General features: G+C 48.3%; 1 protein-coding gene across 2 annotated transcripts in view; it reads right to left on the bottom strand.

Annotated features, from left to right (window-relative positions):
• The window catches only part of SUDS3 (SIN3A corepressor complex component SDS3), a 92,577-nt gene that overhangs the window by 49,706 nt on the left and 21,495 nt on the right, over positions 1-21,376 (bottom strand). For both annotated transcript variants that reach the window (XM_088449248.1, XM_088449249.1), the window contains exons 4-6: positions 12,281-12,352; positions 9,037-9,056; positions 8,782-8,938 (exon numbers count right to left, since the gene is read on the bottom strand). In XM_088449248.1, the coding sequence (XP_088305374.1) occupies positions 8,782-8,938; positions 9,037-9,056; positions 12,281-12,352 (249 nt within the window). The remainder of the gene's footprint in view (positions 1-8,781; positions 8,939-9,036; positions 9,057-12,280; positions 12,353-21,376) is intronic.

Below are 21,376 nucleotides of genomic sequence, written 5' to 3'. Positions count from 1 at the left end.
CAAAAACTCAGGACGAGTGCGGAGCACCGCTCTGTCCTGGTGAAAAATCAGGAAAGGAGGGCGACAGGAAAGCGCCCCCAATTCAGACACCCTCCTGGCCGAAGCAATTGCCAGGAGAAAAACCGTCTTAAATGTCAGCCACTTGAGCTCCACCGCCTCAAGAGGCTCAAACGGAGGACCCTGCAGGACCCGTTGCACCACCGCCAAGTCCCAAGGAGCCACAAAGGGAGGCTGGATCCTGAGAACACCCTGGAAAAAGGTGTGAACGTCTGGTAGTATTGCAATCCGCCGTTGAAACCACACGGACAAGGCGGACACATGAACCTTCAGAGATGCAAGGCGTAAGCCGAGATCCAATCCTGACTGAAGAAATTCCAAGATCCTAGAAACTCGGAACACCTGAGGATCATAATGTCTGGACTCACACCACTGAAAGTAAGTGTGCCACACTCTGTGATAAATCCGTGCTGAAGCAGGCTTGCGTGCCCTGAGCATGGTACCAATAACCGAACTGGAGAAGCCCCGAGACCTCAAAACGGCTGTCTCAAGAGCCACGCCGTCAAAGACAGCCGACCCAGATCCGGGTAAAGGCAGGGCCCCTGAGACAACAGGTCCCGACGCTGAGGAAGAAGGTACGGAGCGTCGATGGAGAGGCTCCTGAGATCGGAGTACCAAGGACGTCTGGGCCACGCCGGAGCTACCAGCACGAGCATGCCGCCGTCCTGCTTGAATTTCCGCAGAACCCGAGGAAGCAGGGATAGCGGAGGAAACAGATACGCCAGGTGAAACGTCCATTTCACCGACAGCGCGTCCACCAGACTTGCGCCTGCGTCTCTTGTCCTTGAGCCGTAAACGGGCAACTTGTGATTGTGACGGGAGGCCATCAAGTCCAGCTGCGGCAGTCCCCACCTGTCCACGAGTAGCTGAAACACCTCTGGGTGAAGCGACCATTCCCCGGGATGCACGTCGTGATGGCTGAGGAAGTCCGCCTCCCAATTGAGGACTCCGGGGATGAAGACCGCCGAGATCGCCGGAATGTGACCCTCCGCCCAAGTCAGGATACGAGACACCTCCGACATCGCTGCCTGACTGCGAGCTCCGCCTTGGTGGTTGATATACGCCACCGTGGTGGCGTTGTCGGACTGCACCTGTACCGCCCTTCCGTGAAGAGCGGGGCCGGACGACTGCAGGGCCCTGTATACTGCCCGCAGTTCCAGGATGTTGATGGGGAGAAGTGCTTCTTCCGCTGACCAACGACCCTGAAGCGACAAAGAGCCGGTCACTGCCCCCCAACCCCGGAGACTGGCATCCGTCGTGAGCAGGACCCAGTCCGGGATCCAAAATGGGCGCCCCTCGACCAGATGAGCTGTCTGAAGCCACCAAGCCAAAGATTGCCGAACGTCCGGAGACAACACCAGCACCTGAGAGCGGATCCGGTGAGGTAACCCGTTCCATTCTGATAGAATCAGCCCCTGCAGGGGCCGGGAATGGAACTGGGCAAATTCCACCATGTCGAATGTCGACACCATGGACCCCAGAACTCTCATAGCCGAATGGACCGACAGGCGGCAACGGCTCAGGCAACTGTGTATCCGCAGCTGTAGGGAGGCGACATTCTCCGGAGTCAGGAAGATCCTTTGCTGCCGCGAATCCATCAGGGCTCCCAAATGAACCATCCGCTGTGATGGAATCAGGGAGGACTTTTTCCAATTTATCAACCACCCGTGTGCTTGCTGGCAAGCGATCGTCAGGTGGAGATGTTGAAGCAGTACCTCCGGGGAGCTCGCCAGCAACAGGAGGTCGTCCAGATACGGCAGCAGCCGTACATTCTGGTTCCGAAGATGTGCGGCCATGACCGCCATAATCTTCGTGAACACCCTCGGTGCCGTGGAGAGACCAAAGGGTAGCGCCCGGAACTGATAGTGGTGTTGAAGGATAGCGAACCTCAGATACCGCTGGTGTGAAGATGCTATCGGAACATGGAGGTAGGCGTCCTGGATGTCCAGGGACACCATGTAATCCCCCGGTTCCATCGCCAGAATGATGGAACGTAACGTTTCCATCCTGAACTTGGGAACTCTGAGGAATTTGTTCAGAGACTTCAAGTTGAGGATAGGGCGATGAGAACCATTGGGTTTCTGCACCAGAAACAGAGACGAATAATACCCCGTCCCTCGTTGTGATAGAGGAACGGGAACAATGACCCCTGCTTTCAGCAAGGACTCTATAGCCTCCTGAACCTGTAACGCCTTGGTCTTGTCCTGAGAAGGACTTGTGCAGAAAAACTGGTGGGGTGGTCTGTGCCGAAAAGACAGGGCGTACCCCTGGGAGACCACTTCTCGAACCCAGGCATCCGTGGTGGTATTGTGCCAGCACTGGGCAAATAGAAGAAGTCGGCCTCCCACTCAGGCCGCAGGTTTATCTTCCTGCTTGGAAGAAGGGCGCCGAGCACTCCAGGCTTGCTTCTTGGGTTTAGAGGCAGTCTTACTTGCAGACTGTCTCGGGAAGGACTGACCTTTCGCCTTACCCAGAACCCGAAAGGAACGAAAAGCCGAACTCCGAACCTTAGCAGGCAGTGCCGCCGAAGGGAGGAAGGCCGACTTGGATTTAGCCAGGGTGTCCACTATTTTGTCCAAGTCCGGACCAAATAGTAATTCCCCATTGAAAGGTAAGGCCTCCAGACCCTTCTTTGAATCAGAGTCCGCTCTCCAGGACCGCAACCACAAGGATCGGCGGCCAGACACCGCTGCAGCCGATACCCGCGAGGTCAGCAGACTAGCATCTAAAGAAGCTTCACCAATGTAAGAAGCAGCGTCCCTCATTTGTCCCAACAACGCCCGCTGGACATCCGGAGCGTCGTCTGGGAAGGTATCTTCCAATGCATTGGCCCACCCCTCAATGGCCTTGGCCACCCAGGAGATGGCCATGGACGGTCGGGCAACCGCCCCGGAGAGGGAGTAAATAGACTTTAAGCAAGTCTCAACTTTCCTGTCCGTGGGATCCTTCAGCGAGGATATCGACGGTAATGGTAAGGTGGCGCCCCGAGTTAAACGGGTGACATGGGAATCCACCGCCGGTGGAGTTTCCCATTTTTTACAATGTGCCTCAGGGAAGGGGTAATTAGAAGCCAACCGCTTCTGAGGAAGGAATCTCTTACTGGGCGCCTGCCAAGCTACCGCCATATGATCCGTCAACTGATCCGACAGGGGAAACACCGCAGAAGCCACCTTAGTTTTTTTGAAACTAGGAAACTTCGACTTAGGAACCGGTGCCTCATCCTCTATAAGAAGAATAGCTCGCACCGCCCTAACTAGTGCTCGCACATTAATGGACGACTTGGTATCCATTTCCTGGACCGAGGCGTCCGAGTCAGTGTCATCAGGGACCTCCCCATCATCTGAGGAACCCTCTGAGTCCGATACCTGAGCAGCCCGTGTCATGAGTGGGCGTTTTGAAATCCTAGAAGGCATGTCAGTCTGCAACATTGACTGAAAAGCCGAGGAAGCGGCCGCCAAATTTTGCACGGAGTTGGAGAGCACATCCACCCATGGTGGAGGAGTCGCCATAGGGGCCTGAAAAGGTACCACAGGCTGCTGCGGCACAGGGGAAGCCTGTATATACATAGGCAACCCCGCATAGGGACCTACTGATTGAGACCCAGGAGGACTCCGCAATAACTGCGGGACACCCGGGGAATGGGGGATGGTCGGCTGGGGCACCGCCCTAGTAGGGAGAGCAGTCGGGACCGACAGACGGTCCGCAATAGACACCAGCACTTGAGAAAACATCGCCCACGGTGGTTCCTGCGCCAGAGAAGGTCTGGATGGGCCAGGAGCCACCTGGCATCGACTACACAGGCCATCCTGTGACAAATCCTCCCTATCTACTCCTGCAGAACAGCGTCCACAGGAGGCCAACACCGGAGCCACTGAGCGCTCAACCTCCTCGTCTGACATGACAGAATATATTATATATCTGGCACCAGGGTAGAAGTAAAACGCACTCACCGGTGTGCTGAACAACAGCCCACAATATGGCACTGAGTAGCACACAACTGTATGTGACGCACCTCACAAATATGTGATCTATATAAGTGAAGTCAGTAGAAACGCCCCTCCCCCACACACCTGTAGGGCTTGTAGGAGAAGTAAAGGGATAGGTATAAGCTGACAGTAAGTAGAAAATAAGCACAGACAGGCAGCACTAGCAAAAGTCACATACCATGCAGGAAGATATACTCACTGCACCTTTACACTACAATCAACCTGCCCAGATTCAGTGTCTGGGAGGGCTATAGTGCTGTGTACGCTGTCCTTAATCAGGGGAGAGGTACACAGGGGGACCGGTCCGCGTACTCCCCGAGATCTGCGCTGCCACTGGGAAAATGGCCGCTGGAGACCTCAGAGGAGGAGTGGCCGTGTAACTGCAGCTCAGCGACGCCAGACTGCGTGCTAAAAGGCGCGCTGAGCTGAGGGGAGGAGCCGCTGACAGGGAAGGCTTCCTCCCCTGGCTGGCCATAACCCCAGGGATGCTGGCTTCCCGCTTGCCCCTTTATCCCTGGTGGTCTAGTGGTCCCACGGGTTATGGGGGGGGCCCGCCACCACTGCCAGCAGCCTCCGGTCTGTCCCCAGGACCGGAGGCTAAAGGACTGCATTTAAGGCACTCCGCGCGCCGCCGCTAGCCAGCGATGCGCGGCTTACCTGAATCCCCGGCGACTCCGGCAGCAGTCCTGGGAGGTAGACAGAGTCCGGCTAGTACGGACTCTGCCCTCCCGCCGCGATCCCCAGATCAGTACTGGCGTCGCGGCGCCAGTCGGGGATCAGAGCGGCAGCGTGGGCGTCTGTACAGACAGCCCTTCGCTGCCGTCTGTAGTAAAAAGAGATTAAAATAAATAAAATCTAACTTAAAATAAAAAGCTTCTGGGGGCTGCTCCTGCAGCCCCCCTGCGCGGTGACCGACTCCGGCCGGGCACCAGCTTACACTGAGGTGCCTGTGGCTCGGGGGCGGGGTATAGAGGAGGACCCAAGTGCATCCTGGGAGCTAAAAGCTTAACTGTGTGGTGCCCATGGATCCTGTTCCAGCTATAACCCCAAGGTCAACCCTGTGGACCCCCTATGGACCCTGAAGTAGAAAGTTCAGTTAATCGTCGGCCACAGTGGTGTTGCACACTGAATATCTTCCCTGATGTTATTTAGTTGTGATACACCTTTGAATTGTGAAAATCATAGTCTTGTGTTGATTTCGTAGAAGTGACCTATCTCTCTGGCACCTACTATCAAAACATCTTGCAAAAATTGTTATACACTCCCATCTTCACTGTGAATGATACAACAGATCGCAGATATATATGTCTATACAGGATGAGTCTCCCACATCCAAAATGCTTGGGACCAGTGGTATTTTGGATATTGGAATATTTGCATACCATAATGAAATAACTTGGGAATGGGGCCCAAGTCTAAAGACAGAGTGCATTCATTTTGGAGATATATATATATATATATATATATATACACACACACACACACACACACACACAGGTTGAGTCTCCCATATCCAAATATTCCGAAATACGGAATATTTTTAGCATGGCTAAGAAAGTGAAACCTTTGTTTTCTGATGGTTTAATGTACACAAACTTTGTTTAAAGCACAAATTATTAAAAATAGTGTATAACATAACCTTCAGGCTGTGTTTATAAGGTGTATATGAAACATAAATGAATTTCATGTATTTACGCACACTTTTTTTGATGCACAAAATAATTAAAAATATAGTATAAAATGACCTTCAGGCTATGTGTATAAGATGTATACATAAATGCATTCTGTGTTTAGATGTGGGTCCCATTCCCAAGATATTTCATTATTTTATGCAAATATTCCAAAATACGCAATATTCTGTTATCCAAGATACCCCTGGTCCCAAGCATTTTGGATATGGGAGACTCAACCTGTAATATATATATATATATATATAACACACATATACACACCCTTGAGGCGGGTATCCACTACAAGATCTGGAAATCACTACACGATTACAACATTGTAATCGTTCAGTCATTTGTCAGTCGTGTGATGACCCTGCACTGAACGACTGCTCGTTCAGTGCAGGGCCATCAATCATCTGAAAAACATGCTGAACCTGACGATATCGTTAGGTTGACAAGCATGTTGGAAAGATGATAGATGTCTAAATGACCAGCGGGCACGCGCATCGCTGGTCGTTTTAGACACTTTTGCAAATGATTGTTATCGTTCAACTTAATCGTCTAGTGGATACCCCCCTTCATGCACATAGCCTGAAGGTAATTTTATGCAATATATTTAATAATTTTGTGGCTCAAACAAAGTTTGTGTACATACATGAAATTAATTTATGTTGCATATACACATTATACTCACAGCCTTAAGGTAATTTATACAATATTTTTAATAATTTTGTGCCTTAAACAAAATTTGTGTACATTGAACCATCAAAAAGCAACAGGTTTCACTATCTCAGTCACGCTAAAAATATTCCGTATTTCGGAATATTTAGATATGGGAAACTCAACCTGTATATAGTACTTCAATTGCAGTAGATACCATTTAATGAAGGGGTGTGTAGCAGGTACTGGGAATGGAAGGGGCAATCTCAGTTTTTCTGGCACATGTATAAACTTTAGCTGTAATGCTCAGCATTGCCAGACTTTTTATTTTTTTTTCTCCATCTTCACGCACCTTCTCTACCTCTCCTTATCCCCACCACTTACTCTCTCCCTCACTCCCCCCTTTTCTCTCTTCCACAAAAAAAACAAAACAAAAAAAACATTTACTCATAAAGTTCCAAAAACCAAAGTTAAAATGTTAAACTCTCAAAAGCCTAGAGAATTACAAAGCAGTGTGAGGAAAGAAATCTTATTAAATGTAACCAGACATTTTTCTTTCATATTCCAACTTCCATTAGACAAGCAAGTTGCAAATACCGGTAGGTTATTATTTAAGGATAATTTGACCCTACAATGTTAATAAATAATCCCACTAGTTGCCATTATAAATTTTATCAGGATGCTTTTTATTCGGTTTGGTGTTTGCTGCTCAGTACTAGAATTTAATGACGATGTAGTAATAATTACAGAATATTTTCCTGCCTCCACACAGCTGTTGTTTTTAGCGATTGTGTTAAGAGGCCCCTGTCAGCAGCAATTTTTTAGCATAGTGCTTTAGAGCACAATGAAACATTTATCTACATTTTGCTATTGAATATAGAATTGCTAAGTGTTATAGTGGACCACTGCTTTCAGTGATCGCAAAAAACGCACTATAGCGAGTATTTACAGGCTGAGAGGAACGCACTTCTTAAAAATTAGCGGGTCCTGCAGGATGTGCTGTGTGTGCACCGCAGTAGCCAGCCCGGTAACTCCCCAAGTAATCAGAGCGGGCGGCAGCATCTCCTCAGCCAATAAGCAGGACGCCTGCTTGCCGCTAGAGACTGTACAGCAGCCGTCAGCACAGGAGTGGAGGGGTCTATGCAGGAGGAGAAGTCCCAGGGAGGCAGCAGCGCTGCATTTGCTCCCCGGTCCTGACCGCAGCTGTCTGGGGAGGTGGAGAGGAGGATAAGAGTCGGTATGGCAATGTACTCCTGTCCACAGTCAGAATCCATGCCTGCCAGCACACCGCCCTCAGTATAGTGGTGCCCAAACCCTGGATACAGGGTACAGTAGCATTCTCCGCCTCCTGCTGCCGCTGGTCAGCTACAACAGAGACGCTCGCAGTGCACGTGACCCCCCCAAGAAGAAAACATGAAAACCGCCTCCCTAAGTGACTGCACCTGTATAGCGCACACAGCGCGGGAGAGTGCCGGTTACAGTGTACGGTGCACTAGGCTGTCACTCTCCGCGATTATTTTATAGTAAGTAGCACATTGTGTGCACGGTACGCTCACTATGGTCCTGCTGTGTCCTTCTCCCCAATGTGACCTCTTTTGAGATGGATTTAGTGCTGTAAACTTTCAAAAGTAGCACCCAAATGTCTTTTCATATTAAAATGGAGATCTCACTTTGGTGGAAAATTACTAAAGCCACAGAATTCCAGCAATAAAGGTTTAATCAATTAAGAGCGAGTCAGCTTTCCCTGTGAGTGTGCGCATATGCGGCACTCACAGTAACCCGAACTAACTGATGTTTGTTCACAGCCCCGTATTGTAGCGCAGAATGGCCACTGGAACTGAGAGACATTTTAATACGTATGCAATCGCCAGAGCCTTTTTACTGTGTATGTGGGCTAAAGAGGGGAGGTGCCCCCTAATGTCACCCCTCTGTGGTCTTGCTAATACGCCACTTTCTCTGATAATGTATATATCCCTCAACCCCCATAATGTTATAGGACCCAGATACCATGGAGTAGGACCCCAATTTTTTAAAGCGAGGGGTCCCTGAGACCCAGAATTTATTTCGCTCAGCGCGATCACTGGCTCTTATAAACAAAGTTATTACTAAGCACCAATATGTTGCATTTATGTATAAGGAAATAAAATAAAAAAGCTTAACTATGGAAACATTACATTTAAAAAGGTACAATATAGACCAACACAAAATTACCCAGCACCCTCACTACATGGCTATAGCTTAGGAGACCTACAGGGAATACAGTAAAGAGATCTCCTAATTTGTCTTTGTGTTCATTTATAGGAAGAATTTAAATGGAAATAAACAAAATACATTAGGCAGCACAATGAACAGTTTACCAAGTTTGCAAACAAAGTCTCCTAGACATTTTAAGCCTGGACTGATCATACCTCCTGTTAGCTCCATTGTTATTTTCTCATTTTCAATCATTTTTTTCTTTTCTTCCAATTCTGCAATCAGGTTCTCCTTTAGCTCAATCTTCTTATCTTCAAATTCTTTGACAGCTGCTTTCTTCTCCTTGATGTAGTTCCTTTCCACCTGCTCGGTCTGAAATGCAATAAAATAGGATTTTGGCTGCATGGCTATCAATAAGAAATAGGAATGATACTTGGTGGTACACTGGAAGAGATGGAAACTGCACTTACCTCCAGCTGTAGGAAAAGCTCTATAAAATAAAATAAAAAATTAAAATGAGCAAATATAACAGAAAAAACAAAAATATATGTATACACACACACACACACACACACACACACAGAAGTATCTGGAACTAACGTGCAATTTTTCTGCATGTATTTTCTGAAAGTATTTCTTTGTGGGTGTCAAAATGCACCAACTAAAGAAATTTTTGAAAACCATTAAATTAAGCAAACAGTTTGCAATTCACCCACATTTTAAAAGGTCAGGTTGACATTTAAATTTCATTATCTGTCTTTATATCTATATATACTCATACAGTGGCGTGGGCTGGCATTTAGCAAAGTGACACCTTAAGCTTATACTTCAGTTGTCCGATATCCAGTATGGAGGGCTATACTCTTATGAAACAGCCACTTCTTTGACAACTCGGTCTTAGGCCTGGCTGTTTATGCTGTTTATTATATACAGAGGGACTATAAACAGGTATTCGCTCCCCTTGGGCTTTTTCACATTTTGCGGTATTGAACTGTGATTAATTTAATTTATATTTATTCCCACTAATCAACACAATATAGGATTTTGGCGACATAAAACTTAAGAAAAAAAACTATCATACTATCCAAAGGGTAACCCCCATCTATGCTGTATGGATGTTCTTTTGTAATAGTTTTATACTACAGGTTGAGTCTCCCATATCCAAAATGCTTGGGACCAGGGGTATTTTGGATAACGGAATATTCTGTATTTTGGAATATTTGCATATCATACTGAAATAACTTGGGAATGGGAACCCAATATACACACAGAATGCATTTATGTCTTATATACACCTTATACACACAGCCTGCAGGTCATTTTATACAATATTTTCAATAATTTTGTGGCTCAAGCAAAGTTTGTGTACAGAAATGAAATTTATTTATGTTTCATATACACCTTATACACAGCCTGAACGTAATTCTATACAATATTTTTAATAATTTGTGCCTTAGACTAGGTTTGTGTACATTGAACCATAAAAAATCAAAGATTTCATTATCTCAGTCCTGCAAAAATTATTCCGCATTTCGGAATATTCCATATTTCGGAATATTTGGATATGGGAGACTCAACCTGTATATGCTTTTTATCTACATGCTTCTTCTAAGTGTGATCATTAATCAAGTTTTATTATAACAGAGTATAATGCACTAGATGCAGTTTCTTTTCTGGTTGCTGGATATTGTGAATATCAAATGGGAGTCTACACCTGAAGTTTGCCGGAATGTTGAAAAAATTCTTTAAATGCAATCAAAAATCAGCAGCTTTCTTGTAAGCACATTACCATAAGAGGTTAACTCATGATAATAAGTCGTCGGTTTGATTGGAAATAAGGAATTGTGTCTATCTTCATTCCATCTGGGCTTTACTGGTCACGTTCCTATAAGGATCGAAGTAGGTTGTGCCACAAGTGGTGCTAAAGAAAATATTTACATACTACACAGTGTTTCCACAATACTGTAAGCCACATTTGGTACGAGCTCGCGTTCTATCTAGGATCTTACAAAAAGTTTCAACATTCCATCGAACATAAAAAGTGGTATCAGATTTCCAGCTATTTGGTGCATATATAATAATTGTGATTTGTATTGTAAAAAGTTTTTATATGAAAACATTGTTTTAATACATTTTGTAATATTTTTGTGTGTCAAAATGTGTCACTATTCGGTACATTTGAATTAATGATATATAAACATTCATGAGACTAAAGGGCATAAACACGAGACAATATCTTTGAACGATAATGTTCAACGAAATATTGTTCATATCGTTCCATGTGTATGCAATGAACGACCAACGATGCGTGCTCCCACTGGACGATAACTATATCTTTGGTCGTCCATACATGCAGGCCAATTTGGACGATATAGTCAAGAATTGCCTGTTCAGAGATGTGGCAGGATGACTATCGTTCCCGCTAGGCTGTTTTAGCGGGGCACTGCACCCTGCCCTCCTTCTGGAGGGCAAAAAGCACCCTGCCCTCCAGAAGAAGGGCAAAAAGTGCCCTGCCATCACAGCCTGCGGGTGCAGTCTTCACCCGCGGGTCGCAGTGTCCCGCGGGTGGGGAAATGTGCGGTGCCCCCGGCATCTATTGTCCCTGTCAGCAGTGCTTGGGGGCTGCCCGGCGGCTCCGTAAGTGCCAGGCACGCCCCCAAGAGTGACGAAAAGGTGACGTGCCTTATAGACACGTCCCCTTTTCAATGGCCACACCCCCTTTTCGGGGGCGCGCGCCTTCTCTAGCTCCGGCGGTAGAGTGAACACTAGGATGACTTCACTGAAAGATAGCTTTCAAAGATATCCATCAGTGTGTACACCCAATATCATTTGTCCTGCAATACAGAAAGTACAAGGGAAATCTATCACCAATATCGTTCAAACAGCACATCGTCCCGTGTGTATGCGGCTTAAAACACCACTAGTAAGTTAGACCACATATGTGACATACTAAGAGGTAGCCTTAGACTGTGGGCTTGATTCAGAGATGTACGTTAATTCGAGGATGAACACACATCTCCGATGTTGAAGGGTCTGCGCCTGTGCATGACCCGTTCTGCCCATGTGTAGAACGGGTCCTGCGATCTCGCTCGCAGACGCACCCAAACAGCAGCATGATTATCATGCTGCAGCGTTTGGGGGGCATGCCTGGGTGCCTTTCCCGGAAACGCATGAGTGTTGCCTCAGTTTTCCGGGAGGGATGAGGCCAGGGTCTGCGTCGGCAGACGGAGATTCCTGGCCTCTTGCGGGACCAGTCACCGGCAAGGATGCGGGAAGCTTCAGCTCCCGTTACCTGACCGTAGGAGCAACGCAATGGGGATTCCAGCCTGCGACGTCGATCACAGAGCTGGGATCTCAAATGCAGCAAGCAGTTGTCTGACACCTCCTTCTGTATTTGCATGTGAGATGGACAGATTTGCACAGACGTTTGTGTGCAGCTGTGTAAATCTCTTCATCTCTGAATCAGGCCCTCTGTCTACCAAAGCACCCTTTTGATACAAATTAGGTTTTTACATTGTTAGATAGAACTCCTGCTGGTGGGTTCTTTTCAACAGGTGCTGCTAAGATTCAAGTTATAACAATATGGTCGGCAGATTATAATTAAACGCAGGAAAAGGGATCACCTTGTGTGGCTATATCCATCAATCTATATAACTATATATATCTACACACGCAAAATGTAAATAATAAAAAAAAGTTTTCTTGTGTTCTTACCAGCATTTCTCAATCTCTCTTTGTATTGCTGGTCTAATTTTTTCATACGTTTCTGATATTCCTGCAGGGTTCCTTTTATGTAGCAAAGGAGACATAACACATAATATCTTCTTCATATCATTTTCTTGGAATTTATGAATTTGGAATTTGTGAACTTATTTTGTTAGTGTGTTCACCAGAAATGAAACATTATTAAATTCATCAAAACACAGAAAATGAGCAAATATGTCTAATGCTGCCCATCCACTAGGCAATTGATTAAACCTAGCGATGGAGCGATAACAATCGGTCGTTATCGCTCCATCGCTTGGTAATTGCCCGCAAATCGGGCAGTAGAAGGTTAAAAACGACCAGCGATTCGCGCGCCCGCTGGTCGTTTTTAACATCAATCATCGCCCAAACATGACGGTCAACCTGACTACCGCCGTCAGGTTGCCATGTTCAGGGATGATTGATCTGTATATACACTGAACATCTGAACGTTCAGTGTATGTAGTTCACCACGTGGAAGACGACGGCGTCATAATCGTGCTGTCGCCTCCCGCATCGCATAGTGTATGGTCAGCTTAACATCTACACATAAATCCTGCCAACAAACACATTCTGTATATCAATGACTGATCCAGAATGGATACAAAGGAGAAATACATTTGTAACAATGGGCGAGATGTACCGAGGAGAAGCGGACAGGCGGAGAAAGTAGCAACCAATCAGTGTTGTAGCTCAGTGATAGGCAACCTGATACACTTCAGGGACTGCATTGAGTGGCCCCCTGACGTTCAAAAGGGTGGCACATTACTCTTTATTTCAGTAGTAAGTTATTGCATTTAATCAATGAAGAGGAACCTGTCTGTAATGAGACATCAGCAGGACTGTTGAACAAGTGCTATCATCTATAACAAATATGATTACAAAGCAAGAAGGAGCTGAGTACAGCAAGTGAAGGCTTGGAGGGCCACCTGTTGCCCACCGCTGTACTAGCTACAGATGTGTTCTCTTACACCTAGGGCCATATTCAAATTGGGAGCGAAAAGTCCGTGCTAGACTTTTCACTCCACATCGCAGGTTTTCCAGGGATAAAGTATCTGGCGCGTGCCCGCTTTATCCCCGTATTCAATTCGAAATCAACGAAAACGGGAGCCGGTGGATAGGTAAGTATCGCCAAAAAACGGGAATTTTCGTGAAATATTCCAGGGACCCCCCTAAAGATGTCTAGACATGGGGAATAACTACGGGTATCCCCAATATTACCTGCTGAAAGAAGAAGTCAGGGTTTCTAATAGCCACGACAGATGCATGTTTGCGGCTATGAAGAAGTGGTGAAGAATAGAACTTCGATATTTTTGTTTTGGTAAAATAACTATTCCTTTCAAATTTGGGGTACATGAAAATGGGGGTAAGCATTTTTTTTTAAGTCCCTAAAATGATTTTAAAAAATTCTTCAAAAATGCACCTGCCGCTACTCCCGCAATAAAAAAAAAACAAAAACAAAAAAAACACACCTGCTGCATACTTGGGAACCCCTCTGAATTTAATTTGGCTATTTAAGAAGTGTGTTCCCTATTTTTATTTTCCCCCCAAAATGAAAGTTAATTATTTTTTTTTTGACACAGTTTAATTTTAAATGACATTCCTATGTTTTTTTTTTTTTTTTAAAGCCTGCACCCCTAAACCCCAATTCTGCACTTTTCTTCGCCAGCAAAAAGCTGGTGAAAATTTATCCCCGTTTTTTTACATTGACTTTTTGCACCTGCGAAAAGTCAATGTAATTGAATACGGGGATAATTGAAACATGTGAAAATGACATCATCAGTGATAATTTATCGCCGATTCCGACTTTTCGCATCCAAATTGAATATGGCCCCTAGCCTCAATACGTCATGCGGCGCGAGACGCCTGAAACGAGTGGACCACGCCAAGCAGTGTAGCAAAGCGACCTTTTCCTTCAATTTGCGTCTTATTTGCACTGCAGATGCAGCAAAACACCACTCAATCTGTACCAGAGACGCCGGGCTGCGACTAACAGCACAGGAACTAATTTTAAATATGAACAAAGTAGCAGAGAAGGCACACAGGAACTTGGCGTGAAATAAAACCACTGCTGCATCGTAGTATTCACAGACAGGTTTAAGTGTCGCATATCAAATTAATCAGTACAGTCTCGTTAAGCGGTTGTCTCATCACAATGCTTGGTGCAAGCCGAGTAGCACAGAACCTGGAGAACCGATAAGGGCTGTTTGGCATAACTGCGGCAATAGTGTATGAGGACACATCTGTAGCATTTATCAAGTACATTCTATTAAGTGATAGGTAAAAGCAGATTGGTTGCTATGGGCAACTTCGTCACTGTTTAGAAGGCTTGATACATCTCCCCCAATGTCTGTGTACAGGACATCTATATGTACAGGTAATACCAATTCTTGTATCTGCTTTATTTTAACTTAAACTCTGCAACAAAACAAAATGGGTTTTCACTCTAACAATGTAATATGTAAAATAAAGGAGATTCACAACTAGACAAAGTTATGAAAACGTGAGACTAGCGACAGATTCCTAAGCAAAATGGGTTTTGAATAAAAATATGAGATATGGTAAGATATGGTAGGGTTCCACAGGATACCTTGGGGTATAGGTGTGACGTCAGTCATCGGGCACCATAGAGTTAAGCTTTCAGCCTCCCAGGATGCACTAGGGTCCCCCTCCTATACCCCGCCCCCGAGTCAAGGCATCTCAGTTAGTTACCAAGCCATAGGCCGGAGGAGGAGAAGGAAGAGAAAGAAGATCTGGATACACACAAGAATCACATTCTCACCAGAGGGAGACGGAAAAACCGGTGACCAGAGCAAAGCCCATCTGCAGCACAGGTGCGACAGTCCTGTGGAACTGTATGGACTTCGTAGAAATAGAGTTAACAAAGGTAAGTTCTTACCATATCTCATATTTTCTACTTCAGGGTCCATAGGGTATCCACAGGATACCTTGGGGATGTCCCAAAGCAGTATCCTTTAAGGGTGGGGACGCTCCTGTGCTGAAAGGAGAATCCGCCGCCCGAAGGAAGCATCCTGAGAGGCGAAGGTGTCAAACCTGTAATACCTCACGAAGGTATGGACAGAGGACCACGTAGCAGCCTTGCAGATCTGGACTGCAGAGGCACCACGTCGAGCTGCCCACGAAGGACCCACAGACCTAGAGGAATGAGCCTTCAAAGAAGGAGGAACCGGCAGGCCTTCATGAAGAAAAGCTTCTGAAATAGCCATACGGATCCAGGCTGCCAAAGTTTGCTTTGAAGCAGGCCAACCCTTTTTACGGAAGCCATAGAGGACAAACAAGACGTCCGACTTCCTAAACGAAGAAGTGCAGTCAACATAAGTCCTTAAGGCCCGCACAACATCCAAAGTGGCCTCACCCACTGAAAGGCCAGGTGAGTTAAAGGCCGGAACAACTATTTCCTCGTTAACATGAAACTGGGAAACAACTTTGGGAAGAAATTCAGGACGAGTGCGTAGCACTGCCCTGTTCCCATGAAAAATCAAGAAAGGGGGTCTACAAGAAAGAGCCCCTAAATCAGAAACACATCTGGCCGAAGCTATGGCCAGAAGGAAAACAAACAGTCTTAGCTGTTAGCCATTTAAGATCCACTGAGCCCAGTGGTTCAAACGGCGGTCCTTGGAGAGCCCTCAGGACCACCGACAAGTCCCAAGGTGCAACAGGTGGAACAAAAGGCGGCTGAGTTCGCAGAACGCCCTGTATAAAGGTGCGCACATCAGGGATTCTAGCAATCCTTCGGTGAAACCAGACAGACAGGGCCGAAACCTGTACCTTCAAAGAAGCAAGGCGAAGCCCATGGTCTAGTCCCGCTTGTAGGAAGGCGAGTATCCGAGACAGACGAAACTCCCGCGGTACATAACCTCTCGGTCGACACCACTGGAAGAACGTATGCCACACGCGATGGTATATCCTCGCGGAAGACTGTTTCCGAGCTCTTAACATGGTACGCACTACAGAGCTGGAAAACCCCCTGGACCTTAACATGGCTGTCTGAACAGCCACGCCGTCAAAGACAGCCGAGTCAGGTCTGGGTGAAGACAAGGACCCTGTGACAGATTTTCCGGATTACCCGTGGAAGAAGGGAAACCGGAGGAAACAGGTAAGCGAACCGGAACGTCCACCGGACGGACAGAACATCCACCAGAGACGCCTTTTCGTCTCTTGTGCGAGACCCGTACACCGGCAACTTGTTGTTGTGCCGGGACGCCATGAGGTCGATCTCTGGAAGACCCCACTTGTCCACCAGAAGTTGAAAAACGTCCGGGTGCAGGGACCATTCCCCTGGATGAACGTCCTGGCGACTGAGAAAGTCCGCCTCCCAATTTAGCACTCCCGGGATGAAGACAGCTGATATAGCCGGAAGATTGCGCTCCGCCCATACCAGGATCCGGGACACCTCTACGAGAGCCGCCCGACTTCGGGTTCCTCCTTGCCGGTTTATGTAGGCCACGGTGGTAGCGTTGTCCGACTGGACCTGCACTGGGCGACCCTGGAGAACCCGATGTGCCTGCTGGAGAGCATTGAAAACCGCTCGGAGTTCCAAGATGTTTATTGGAAGCTCTGCTTCTGTCGGAGTCCACCTGCCCTGGAACAGGTGTGGACGCGAAACTGCTCCCCAGCCCCGAAAACTGGCGTCCGTTGTCAACAGGACCCAATTCGGTACCCAGAACGGATGTCCCTTGTTGAGATGGGTCGTCTGCAACCACCAGGCAAGGGACAGGCGAACCTCCGGGGTGAGCACTATCGTCTGGGATTTTAGAGACTGAGGCAGCCCGTTCCACTTGGACAGGATCAGGTGCTGCAGAGGTCTGGAGTGAAACTGGGCATATTCCACCATGTCGAACACTGACACCATGGAGCCCAGTAACCTCATCGCCGAGTGTAGAGACACGAGGCGGCTGTGCAGACAACTGCGCACCCTCGACTGTAAAGCAGAGATCTTTTCCCCCGTCACAAAGATCCTTTGCTGTCCAGAGTCCAATAAGGCTCCGAGGTGCAGAATCCGCCGAGACGGGATCAGAGTGGACTTCTGCCAGTTTATTAACCAGCCGTGCCGTTGCAGTAGCGCAATGGTCAGGTCCAAGTGGCGCAGAAGGAGCTCCGGAGATCCTGCCACTAATAGAAGGTCGTCCAAGTACGGCAACATGCGGACCCCCTGCAGCCGCAGGGAAGCCGCCATGACTGCCATCACCTTGGTGAAAACCCGTGGTGGTGTCGCCAGGCAAAAAGGTAACGCCCGGAACTGAAAGGTCGCTGCGGATTGCAAACCTGAGGAACCGCTGATGGCGCAAAAGAATAGGGACATGCAGGTAAGCGTCCTGTATGTCCAATGACACCATGTAGTCCCCAGGTTCCAGCGCCAGAATGATGGACCGTAGGGTCGCCATCCGAAACTTCGGCACCCGCAAAGACTTGTTGAGAGCCCTGAGGTTGAGAATCGGACGATACAACCCATTGGGTTTCTTCACCAAAAAGAGATTGGAATAGAAACCCTGGCCCCTCTGGGAGAATGGAACAGGCACTATAACTCCAGCCTGGAGCATAGTGTGCAAGACCTTCCGCAGCTCCGTGGCCTTGTTCCGGTCTGATGGTAGACCCGTGGTGAAAAATCGAGCCGGGGGTCTGTGTCGGAAAGAGAGGGCATACCCGTGGGAGACCACCTCGAGAACCCAAGTGTCTGTCGTGGTGACCGACCAACACCGGGCGAACTGCAGCAGGCGGCCTCCCACTTTGGGATCCCCCAAAGGGAGGCCCGGACCGTCAGGCCGCAGGCTTATCATCTGGCTTAGGGGCCGGACGTCTGGTACTCCAGGTCTGCTTCCAGGGCTTGGCCGATTTCTTGGGACCAGCCTGTTGTGGAAAATACTGTGGTTTGGGCCTGCCCTGTGCCCTATAAGACCGAAAGGACGATGGTCCTGAACCAGATGGGACAGCGGCCGACGGGAGACATGCCGATTTGGCTGCCGCCAGTGTGGCTACAATCTTGTCCAGATCTGGACCGAAGAGAACTTCTCCGTTAAAGGGCAACGCCTCCAAACCCTTTTTTGGAATCAGCGTCCGCCTTCCAGGATCGCAACCACAAGCTGCGACGAGCAGCCACCGCTGCTGAAGAAATTTGAGACGCCAGGGTACTAATGTCTAAGGCCGCCTCGTTGATATAAGTGGCCGAATCACGGAGATTACCAATCAACTCCGCCTGCTCAGCCGGAATCGAAGGACGCCTCCAACGAATCCGCTCAGCGCTCCATAGCTCTGGCAACCCAGCAAATGGCCATAGCCGGCCGCCCTGCCCCCCCCACAAGGGAATAAGCGGACTTCAGGCAGATCTCTACCTTGCGGTCCGTAGCATCCTTAAGAGAGGACATGGATGGCATTGGTAATGTGGCACTACGGACAAGACGTGTCACATGAGAATCCACCTGTGGAGGGGATTCCCATTTAGCAAAATAATTATCCGCGAACGGATAAGCCACCGCCAGACGCCTCTGCGGCTGGTATCGCTTGCCAGGCTGTTTCCACGCCTCCTCTAAATGGTCCACCAACTGACCCGAAAGCGGAAAGACTGTGGCGTCACCCTTCACATCCTTAAAAAAGGCATACTTGGATTTAGCCGCTGGGGGAACTTCGTCCTCAATCACCAAGGCTGTGCGGACTGCCCGAATAAGTCCAGGAATATACACCTTGGACCTAGCGTCTGCGTCCTTAGTACGGAGAGGTTCCTGATCGTAAGGATCCAGAATCTCCCCATCATCAGACGTCCCTTTGTCATCCTCATAAGGAGCCGACAGAGAAGCCACCGGCCGTTTATGTGGCCGCATCACAGACTCCCCTTGCAACACATCCAACAAGTCCTGTACAGAACTCGTCAGGGAGTTAACCCACGCCGGCTCCTGAGAAACCGGGAGAGGGGAAATAGGGAGACTGCGGGGTGCCACCAATTGTCTTGGGAAACCCTGCATTGGTGACGACACCACTGGTTGCTGGGACAAACCCATCTGCATAAACGCGGGCTGCGGAGCCAACTGGCCCACTAAGGTTGTAAGCGCCTGAGCGAAAGAAGCCCAGGGCAGCGCCTGTACCGGTGCTGTAACCGTAATAGGCCGCGCCAACGACAAACACTGCCGGCAGAGGTACTTTACACGTAGTACACTGTAGCCAGAGAGGAAAGTCACTTTCAGACATGATGGTAGAAAGTATGTGACCCCTCTCAGCAATTTTTTAAAAAAGGCGAGAGACCACCCTGCAGCACCACACCGCAAGGGCTTTAGCAGAAAGAACAGGGACAGTCAGAAATGGAAGTACAGGCAGCAGCGCTAACACAGTCACATACAAATGCAAAGAAACTCAATTCCTGCACTAACCAGCGCTGATAAATCAACTACACAGACACAGAGTCTGGTAGGACACAGCGCTGCATACACAGACCTGACCACAGCGGAGGAGGGGTATGCGGGGGGGACCCAGACCACGAAGCCTCCGTCCAGACTTCCAGCAGCGTTCACCATGCGTTCTTGTAGATGGCCGCCGAGGACCTTAGAGGAGGCTGGCCTGGGGGAGGAGCGCTGCCACAGGGCCAGTCGGCGTGTTGCAGAGAGGGCTGTGTGCAGCGGGGGAGGCGCCGGCTGTGAGACAGGGAAGGCGCGCTCCCCTGGCATGCATTTAACATCCGGGATGCCGCAGCGCTACCGCTCTGCTGCGGTCCGCTGTCCCAGGGGGGTAGTGGAAGCGCAGGTTAAATACCTGGCTCCACGCTGCAGCCAGTCCCCAGGGAGCCCCCTGCCTGGGGACTCTGGACCATGTAACAGCGGGGACCCACCGCGGGACCCCGCTGCTTACCTTGCTGTCCCCCTTGATTCCGGCCATGGTCCTGAACATCTGGGGTCACCGCTAGCTGTGACCCCAGATGCTCACCAGCATCCCCGGATCGGTACCGGCGGGGGTGGAGGGAAGACAGCGTGGATGTCAGGACTGACTGTCCATGCTGTACTTCCAGATGTGCAGCCACAGCTGCATGAAGAAAACTTCAGGGGCTCTTCTTAGCCCCCACTCCAACAGGTGCACCCGACTCCGGCCGGGCACCAAACTAAACTGAGATGCCTTGGCTCGGGGGCGGGGTATAGGAGGGGGACCCTAGTGCATCCTGGGAGGCTGAAAGCTTAACTCTATGGTGCCCGATGACTGACGTCACACCTATACCCCAAGGTATACTGTGGATACCCTATGGACCCTGAAGTAGAAATGAATTTATCCACAATTTATGATGTTCACCTTAGTAAACCACAACCATTTGATGGCTTGCACATACAAATCACGTGTGTACGTACTATCATATTTTAGATGCTTACCTATGTATTCTGCCACATTTTTGTTGTTTACCAAAAAATACATTTTGGACACTAAGTACTGACAGGGTTAAAGCTAGTCTATGAAGCAGCAAAATGTACAACCACGTTATACAATTATGTCAAGCAGAAACTTTACTGCACTCATTACTGGGAGTAGATGTACTGTGATATGCAACTTGATTTTTTAGACAATTATTATCTTCTGCATCACAAAAGAGAAAATCTAAGCAATGTCTAAAATCAGGTGCTAGTGTGTGTATGTGTGTGTGTATGTGTGTGTGTGTGTGTGTGTGTCTGTGTGTGTGTGTGTGTGTGTGTGTGTGTGTGTGTATGTATGTGTGTGTATGTATATAGTGTCTTTGTGAAATAGCTACAAGTCTTAAGGTGCCCACACACAGCGATATTTTACCCGATCTGGCCGATTCCGACGCATTGGAACCACTGATCGGGTAAAATATGGCCAAATCGTGAGTCCCCACTCACGATGCGATGTGCGTCCCCGCAGGTTGCACATCGCATCTTCAGATCTCCCGTGCTGTAGGGCAGATCTGCCAATCTCAAGTCAGGAGGCATGATAGATCGTGTGTCCAATTGGCAGCATTTTCAGACCAAATCGTGTGCAGGACTGCCAGGGAGCTCCCCGGGAGAGTTCAGGGGGAAAACGTACACATCGTGTGATTGAGATCACATCGGTAGGTGTGTG

This window comes from Taudactylus pleione, unplaced genomic scaffold (assembly GCF_031769625.1).
Source record: "Taudactylus pleione unplaced genomic scaffold, aTauple2 ptg000479l, whole genome shotgun sequence".
Taxonomy (NCBI): domain Eukaryota; kingdom Metazoa; phylum Chordata; class Amphibia; order Anura; family Myobatrachidae; genus Taudactylus; species Taudactylus pleione.
Note: the sequence above shows the minus strand (reverse complement) of the source record. Positions and strands in the feature narration are given on the sequence as shown.